Here is a 9,152-nt window from a genome sequence, read left to right as displayed (position 1 = left end):
CACTGATTCTGTCTTCCACCATTTCAAATCTGCTTTTCAGCCCTTCTGTGATGCCGTCCATTTCTGAAATCTTGTCGTTTATCTTTTGGATTTCTAATTATTGTCTTTGTATAATTTCTAGTTGTTAATTTATTTTGGCATTTTGTTCCTGCATTATTTTCCTGAATTCTTCCAATTTTTTGTCTGTATTTTCCATGAATTTCTCTATTTTTTCCCCATTTTTGTCTTGCTTTTTGGTTCAGCTCTTGGAGAATTCTGAGTATTAGAGATTTGAATTCCCTATCAGGTAGTTCTAGTGCCTTTTCTTAAGTCATCTGATGTTTTATTTTGGATGCCTACTGGAACCATCCTGTCCTGTTTTTGTAAATGTTTTGATATTGTCTGCTGTCTTTAGGGCATTCAGTAATTATTTTGCTCGTTTATTGATCGTAGATTTGTTTGGTTCATCCCTTTTTTAAAAAATTTGGCTGTGTCTGAGCACGCGGGCTGTGTGTTCTTTGTTGTTTGCTCGTCTGTGGGCACAATACTTTTCGCCTCCTTCTCCAATTGGCAGGGTCAGTCACTCAGATATGGTATGGCAGGGCAGGTCTAGCTGAAGAGGAGTTACTGGGACTGGTTGTTTGTGGCACTTACTACAGCCACCAGGGCATGTCAATAATCAGTGCAGGGCAGGTTCCAATAGGCCGTGCCTGTGCTGCTTCGTGGTGTGATGTTAAGTGCACGGTGCAGGTAGTCAGGATGTAATGTGGAGATTGTTATGTGTGTAGTTAAGATGGATATGGGAGAGAGGAGAGAGGAACAGGAGCCAAAAACATACAAACAAACAGAAAAGAATGCTAGGGGAGCTTGCTGTTGGAGTGGAGAGATGAGAGACTATGAAATGGAGAAAAACAAAAGGGGAAGAGGAAGAAAAAAAGAAAAGAATGAATAAATAAAAATCGGAAAGTTTAAAGAACAGCAAAGTTCCCAGGGATCCCACCTGTGCATCTGAGGTCTGGGGAAGTTGTTCTCAGGTGCAGTACAGCCTGGCTAGAAGGCGTAGAGGTATACAATGCCAGGTATTCAGGGAACAGAAAGAGAAGGAAGATATAGAGAGATGAGAAACTGAGTAATGAAGAAAAACAAAAAAGGAAAAAGAGGGAAAAAAAAGAAAACAAATTTAAAAAAGAAAAGAACAAGAAAAGCCCCCCAAAAAACAGAAGAAAAAAAAAGCCCAGCGAAAAAAGAAATGCCCTCAGGGATCCCTCTGCACGTCTGTGCAAGCCGAGGGGGTAGTTTCCAAGCCACGCAGCCCTGCCTGGCCAGAACGGGCTCCCAACTCAAGAGAAGGAAAAGAAAACAAACAAACAGTTCAAAACAAACAAACGAACAAAAGCCCCGGGATCCCACCAGCGTGGCAGCCGAGACTGGGAAGCAGCTCCACACTTGAATGGAGCTCTGCAGCCCCTCAGGAAGAAGCAAAGACGGTGCACAGAGCCAGGTGTTTGAGGGAAAGGAGGGGGAGGTGGTGAGAGGTAAGGAAGAAGTCAAAAGAAGCAGAAAAAAAGCAACAGCAGCAGCCAACAAATGGCACTCAGAGAGCCAGCTAGTGCGGGCTGGTGGAATCCAAGCAGCTGGTGTTTTCTGGACAAGAGACTGTGTCCGCGGGAAGCAGAGGAGGCTGAGTGTGGGTGAAGAAGGGTAGGGGGTGGGAAAGCGTATATCACAAATTGCCAGAGCTCCACAGCCCCTCAGGAAGAAGCAAAGATGGCGCACAGGGCCAGGTATTTGAGCGAAAGGAGTGGGAGGTGGTGAGAGGTAAGGAAGAAATCAAAAGAAGCGGAAAAAAGCAACACGAGCAGCCAACAAATGGCACTCAGGGAGCCGGCCCGTTCGGGTGGGTGGAATCCAAGCAGCCGGTGCTTCCCAGACAAGAGATTGTTGCCGCGGGAAGCAAAGGAGGCCGAGTGGGGGTGAAGAAGGGTGGGTGGTGGGAAGCGTATATCACAAATTACCAGTTGTTTTGTCTGCTGCTGGAAGCTCCGTGAAGCTGCTTTCTCGTACCCCCTGTTTGCTGGTCTCCGATAGGAGTCCAAGATGGCGGATCCGCGCTGCGTTAGCTGATAGGAGACCTCTGCATGAATCTCTCCTCGCTCTCTGTTCTCTGTCAGTTTTCTCACTCCATTTGGTGCTTGGCTGAGTTCTTTATCTCTTCATTTGATGTTTTAGGGTTTCAGGATTGTATTCTCTGTTCGGCTTAGTTTTTCGGATCTTTGCTATGGAGAGACGGCGGATGGCGTGGTGCTTCTGCCTAGAGCGCCATTTTGCCAGCTAATCTCATTAATTTGTTATCTTGATATCAGAAGGTTCATTAGTAGAAAATAAAGTCAGACGATTTCGTAAAGAAATCAGACGTGACTTTTAGTATCCACTCGGCATTCAACTTGGAGCCCTGGTGGCGCAGTAGTTAAGAACTTGGCTGCTAACTAAAAGGTCAGCAGTTGAATTCCACCAGCTGCTCTTTGGAAACCCTATGGGCAGTTTTACTCTGTCCTGTAGTGTCACTATGAGTTGGAGTTGACTTGATGGCAATGAGTAAGCATTAATTTATCTTTTATAGAATCTTGGATAGTCATATCCCATCTCATACTCTCTTTAATGGCTACAGGTTAGTGTTCACAGTTGGAGATCTATTGGCTAACATTAAGCATGTACCTCCACTAAAACGAAACAAACAAAAACCCAGTGCGTCTTAATAGCAAAAACAAATGGACAGCTAATCCTTGTTTTCAGGTTAAAACCCCTCTGAAGAAACATCATCACCATCAGAGCGCCAGGTACCTCAAAAAATGGAAATTGCCCGTTGTCCTTCTCTGTTCCCATTAGTACCTAGCAAGTTCCAGAGTGCCAGAATCTCATCTGTCAAGAGGTTGAGTTCCCCTCTAGCACTGGTTCCTTAAGTAATCCACTAGTGGTTTGGTGGGATTAATTAAATCCTGAAATACAAACTTGATGGTGAGTTCATTCCTATAAGCAGCTATATCTAGGTTTTCATTTTTAAATCTGACCTACAGAATAGTGTTAAATAAGTATCCAGGGTGTTCAAGCTAGAACTTTCAAAAGAAAGTTATAATAATGGCTTCTGCTTTGACTAAATTTTATTTCTGAGCTTTAGCTTCAATAATCTTCTGAATTTTCTTGAATTTATGGCCTATTCATAATTTTTTAAAATAAGTAAATAATAAATCTTTTCGCCCTTATCGAATTCATAGATTTAAAAGAAATTAATATCTAGCTTGAAGAGAACTCTGGTTAGCAGACTCCCAGATTTAACCTTTTTAAGATGGGACTATTTGGTAGTCTCTGCTAAGCCTTCAGTCCGTTAAACCACAGAGAGTAATTCCAGATAATTTTTGGTGGCTAGGCTGGCCACCATGTACATGTCTGTTCACCCGTACATGTCTGTTCATTTATTAATGCTGTTGATCATACCACAAAATACATTATTTCTTGGAGCTGTTCACCTCCAAAGGGAACAGCCTGTGATTTTGAAGACTATTTCTGATCCTTCCATTTTTCTGTTTCTAAAGTAAAATTTTTAAAATGTACTGTATATTTTGGAAGAACACAAAGAACTTTTTTTTATCTAGTCTGTATATGCATCATTAGAAATTAAATTATAAAAAGATGAAATACATTTTTAATTTAAGCACAAAAAATTTTCCCTCCATTTTTTTCTATAATGTTCAGTATTTGGCCGATCATTTTGGTATCTTTTTAAATACACCTAAGACTCTTAAAACCTGGTTTAAGTACCTGGTATTATATTTAAAATAATAGTGAATTGTGAAATACAGGGTCCCTATCTTGTTTTCATAGGTGGTGGACTTGGCTTTTTGTAGCTCTAGTATTGAGTTTCAGGCTATGTTTGTACTTCTAAAGAATGAGAAATCAAAGAAGTGTAGTTGGATCACTAGCCATGAGTACCCACATCGGATGAGCCACATCTAGAGAGAGGAATAATCTTCATGTGGTACGAATGAATGTACATATGAGTTTTCAGTGGATACATATCACATACAAGGAGTATTGAAATAGTCTTAGGCCACCTGTTATTTGCTGTTTTTACACTCATCCATTCTCCCCTTCCCCAATATGGCATGCTACGTAAGTGATACATAAAAGTATCATTTCTTCCATTTCTGGAAATAAACTCTACAAATGTTTGAGTAACTTCTATGTAGTTGTGTAGACGTGTGTAACACATGCACAGATTAGTATAATCAACTAATTTCTCAGTGCCTAGCAGTGCACAATAGGAATTGTACTAAAGGGCATTATTATTGTTGTTGTTGTTGAGTGATATTAGTTCTATAATAAAAGTCTTCCACTCTGAAGTAAGATCCCTCTCTGAGATTAGGGGCTTTGGTGTTGTGTCTTCATTGTTTTTCTTTATTGATTCCTCTGAGGCAGTTGCAGAAGGTTCTACAAAATCTTAAGAAGACTTTTTCCAATAATTGTCTTGTTTGTTATGAAGGCTCAGTTAGCACTTTTACTCAAACTTTTGTTTTCTATTTGCAGACATACCCTACAATGAAGTTGATTTAAATTGTTCAGCAAAACCAAAGATTTCTAGTCCCTTTAGTTGCATAAGCCATGATTTCTGACCCTAGTTCAAATTCTATTATCAGTGGCAGAAGCAGCTCAGGACCTGTACCATCAAGGGGTTAAACTCTTTCATCAGATATGTTTATGAGGGGCGTTCACTGTGCCAGCTGTACTGCCCTTTTTTTTTTTTTTTAACTTTCTAGTTCACTAATCAAATGTATGTTAGATTGATTATTGTAAAAGTATAAACCATAGAAAATTTGACAAGATAGATGTGTAAATTATCCTTCTGACAGAACTAATGATGCACTCCAAGCACCTTCTGTTTTCCAGCACTTGGCGAGCGACTTCATTAAATATGCAGTGGCTGTTGGGTGGCTTCTCAGAAGATGGTTCAGTTCCTTGTGGAATTGCATTATTACTAGAGGTGTAAAACCAGGCAGACAAGCTAGCTGTTGGGCATCCTGCTGAGGTTCTAATGTGCTCCATCTTGTTGGAGCAGTTGTTTGCAGTCTTTTCAGGACAATTACATCCATAACCACAGGACACATTCAGTGAAACTATATTACAGATAACAGTAGAGACTGGCATTGACTGCTCTTTGCCCCTCTCTCTTGAGCAGCCTCAGCGTGGGCAGCTTATAGTAGTACCATTTCTGTGCTCACAGAGGAGCTGTTTATGTATTTATTTTTAATCCCTTGGGGCAGACCTGGAAATAACTGGTTTGTCACTTTTTTAACTTTGTAAAAATCATAAGATATTCGGGTTGAAGAGCCTTTAGAGCTCACAGATTCCTCTTTGCCGATGAGAAAACTGGAGCCAAAGCATTGTGTTGGGTTGTCCTTTAAGGACATAGTAGAAGACTTGGTAGAACATCTTTTAGGTGGTAGAGATTTTGTGAGCAGGAAATTGTACTGTTTGTCTTCTGGTTTTGGAGTTCTCTTTAAAAAATTTCTCTTTTTGAATTTAAGACCCTCCTCCCCCATCTTAGTACCAGCAATGGTTTTTTATTTCTAGAAGCCAAGCAGAAATATTTTTCATTCTGAGGGTGTCATGCTATTTATTATTTTTACGACAATTTGATAGTTTCCTGAAGAACTGGACACAAATTGAGTTGAGTTTGAAATGGTATTTAATTTAAGGTTTCCAAAAGGCAGATGCTACAGTGTATCATAGCAGCCTGATGAATGGGAGTGCATTTTAGAATGACAGGTTGAATACTTTAATGACAGGTTTCTCATTTTGGTTGGCCAATTAAATCACTTTTGATGACTTTGAAACATTAATGAAAATTCATGGAAAATGACCATTTGAATTCAGTTATTACAATAATGTGTTTGTTGAGAAGTACTAACCACAAATAATCTTAACCATGAATTAAAAGATTTTTGTATTTTACCACGGGTAAGCCAGAATATTGCTTTGTTTTTTAATGACAAAGAAAGTACATATTCTTTCTTGCCTAAGTTCTACTTAGAAAAGGTTATGATTTTTCATTAAGTGCCTTTTAAAATATAATTTAGGCTGCTAACTATTATGTTACTTCATTATTAGTGGAATAAATTACCAAGACCTAGAAAAAAAGAAGAGGAACATAATACAGTGTATAAAAGAAGAAGATTAAGTTTAAAACGGGTTAGGTATTTGATCTATTTACTGCCTTAAAAAAAACTCTAATTCTGGAAAAAACAATAGGAAGAAGGTAACTATTATGTGGGAACATGCAAATTTACTTAAAAGTAATACAAAAATAAAATGTAAATAGAAAGCTTCATGACCAGATTTTTTTTTTTCTTACACCTATTAAGGGACACATTTTCTTCTTCTTCTTCTTCTTTTTTTTTTTAAGCTTTTGTGCCCCTTAAAATATATTCTGTTATTTTTGCCATACAGTGCGCAACAAATTCATCTGGAAATGATGTTTTTCTTTAGTTAGCTTCATTTTCTCTGAAACTTTGACCTGTTTTGGTAGTTAAGACAGAGTGTGTGTTCTTTTGAAATGCATGCTTTTCTCATTTTGTTATTTGTAAAATGGGCCATAATCTCAGTCCAAGCTTCCTTCATCTCCATTTCATAGTTTATAGAGAAAAGAGACACTGTGGAGCACGGGCTTCCCCTGGGAATACATTGGGCTTAATGAGCTTGATAGTCTGGTGGGCTCAATAAATCAAATAAAGCAAAACATTTCTCATTTTTGAATAAAAGCATTTATCACACAGTGTTTGTTCATTCATGGTCACAAGATTGATTGGGTCCCAGCATCATAGTGTATATTGAAGCATTTTTGATTTTGTTTTTCCAGTGGGCAAGTTACGGAAGCAGTGGCTAAAGGAAAGTATCTCTGATGTCGGCTTTGGGATGCTGAAGTCTGTCAAGGAATATGTGGACCCCAATAACATCTTTGGAAACAGAAACCTTTTATAAATTCATTACTGTTGTTACAAAAAATGTCAGTTTTTTTTTTTTTTTAAAACTCTTCAACTGTGGTTATACCAGTAATCAAATATATCATGGACTGTATTTCAGCTATATTTGTTCATTGGTTTTAAGATAAGTTTATTTTCATTCTGTAGTTTGTTTTGTTTCTACATCTATGGATTGACAGATGGTATTCCTAAATCTCTCTCATTGTAGGTGCATCAATTTATAGCCAAACGGCTATCATTTCAAGTTTTACTCAGGCAGCACAAAGCTGCCAGTTGTTATAGCCAAGGAAGATGCTGCCAGCAGTTTTGTACTGAAGCTTCCTTTTGGGGAACAAAGGCAGGTTTTGATGTCGTCTATTCCTTATCTAACCTCTTTTTAAAAAGAACGTTTCTGGGAAGCAGGTATCTAGGGAAGGATTGTACTGAGGAGTGATCTACATATATGCTTTTTAAGAGCACATTCTAGTGTGAGTAGGCTGTTAAGAGAGAATATTCGTGAAAGAATATAGGCAGCGTGTTATTTGGGATGCCTTGAGTTCTGTCAGGTGCTTGGCCTGCATTTTTCTTTGTAGTTAGTATACCAATTTAAACATCAGATCATCAGTATACAAATTGTACTGTTTGGGGACACGTTTTTGTTCTCCATGTTTTTGTTTCTGCTGAGGTATGAGCTGTATTTGTATCACTGAGATAACGTATTGTTATATCCTCGTTCATTCATTATATTTTGTAAGAAAAGCTGACTTTCACTCATTGTACACAAAGAGCAGGTTTACCATGAAATTAATGTCTTTCTTCACCTTAGAGACCTGATGTTTCTTGTTTCACTTTCTTGTGCTGAGATGCAGAAGCAGCAGCTACAACAGGGCAGAAGGAAGATTTCTTACCCTTAATAATTCCAGTAGGAAGGACTATTTGACTAAAGACACACATTCATTGTCCAACTATTGAATTTGAAAGCCTCAACAGTTTCAATAACAAAAAAAAATTTTTTTTTAATTAATCCAAGAAGCATAATAAATTTTCATCTGAAAGTAAAATTTCCAGTTAGTTTTTAATAATGGTTTAATGCCTTTTTTGAATTTTGAATTACTGGTTTAACCTAAAATTTAAAAAATATAATGTAGTAATATATATGCCATAATCAAAAGTTAGAAATATCATATTTCTTAAATAGGGAAAACATTATAATCACATTTAGCAAGCATTTTTACATTCAAACTGGATATTAAAATAAGTGAAATGATTATTTTGAATTACTGTCTGTCAGGGTTCATGATTCACAATTTGAGATGGATTCTTTTCTTAATACAATACTTAGCTTTTGATAATTTTTTAAAATTAATATTTGATCAGATAATGTAAGTCAAAATGCAGACGATCCTTTAAAAGGACATACCGTCTGTCTATGTAGCAACAGCTCCCAAGTATTTTTGGGCAGTTTGATACCTTTTATATCTGAAGTAGCCTTAACCAGAAAAGTAAAAAATTTAAAATTAACAAAATGATATTTTTAAGACTTCAAAATGATAAATCATTTTTAACTATTAAAGTTGGCCTCAAACTAATAAACTTAAATCTGTAAGCAAATCAAAATTAAATAATATTTAACAACAAAACTAAATATATATTTATTAGAAGCTGCCTCTCTTCATTGGTGATTTATTTTTAAGTATAAAATTTCCAGCAGATCTTTGCTTGAAGCCCATGATTTTTGAAATAGTTGGACACTTGATGAGGAAATTGCTTCTAAAATTATAAAAATCTCAGCTTTATAAAATGCATCTGTTCGTGAAGGTAATTTCTCTAATTAGTGATCAAAATGTAAAATTTAATAAGGTACTAATATCTCATTAGAAGTGTATACATATTTCTGAGTAATTTTTTTTTTTTTTAATAAAACTTAACAGATTCATAAGCAGATCCATTCCCTTGCATGCGACTGTTATACTTTCCGAGGGAGTTCAGATTTCAACAACCTTAGAAATCAGTACTTGGTATTAGGAAACTGTAAGTATAACAGTACAGCAGAATGCTCCTTAGAAGCGTGGATAGCGAGACTCCCTCTCACATACTTTGGACGTGTTCTCAGGAAGGACCATTCCCTGGAGAAGGACATCATGCTTGGTAAAGTTAGGG

General features: G+C 37.2%; 1 protein-coding gene across 1 annotated transcript in view; it reads left to right on the top strand.

Moving 5' to 3' along the window:
• AGPS (alkylglycerone phosphate synthase) overlaps positions 1–8,926 on the top strand; it is a 174,637-nt gene extending 165,711 nt beyond the window's left edge. The window contains exon 20 of the mRNA XM_004375472.3: positions 6,890–8,926. Coding sequence (XP_004375529.1) covers positions 6,890–7,011 — 122 coding nt within the window. The 3' untranslated portion in view covers positions 7,012–8,926. The remainder of the gene's footprint in view (positions 1–6,889) is intronic.
• Positions 8,927–9,152: the final 226 nt, after the last annotated feature.

Source organism: Trichechus manatus, unplaced genomic scaffold, assembly GCF_000243295.1.
Source record: "Trichechus manatus latirostris isolate Lorelei unplaced genomic scaffold, TriManLat1.0 scaffold00037, whole genome shotgun sequence".
Lineage (NCBI taxonomy): Eukaryota > Metazoa > Chordata > Mammalia > Sirenia > Trichechidae > Trichechus > Trichechus manatus.
This window is presented reverse-complemented; position numbering and strand designations above follow the sequence as displayed.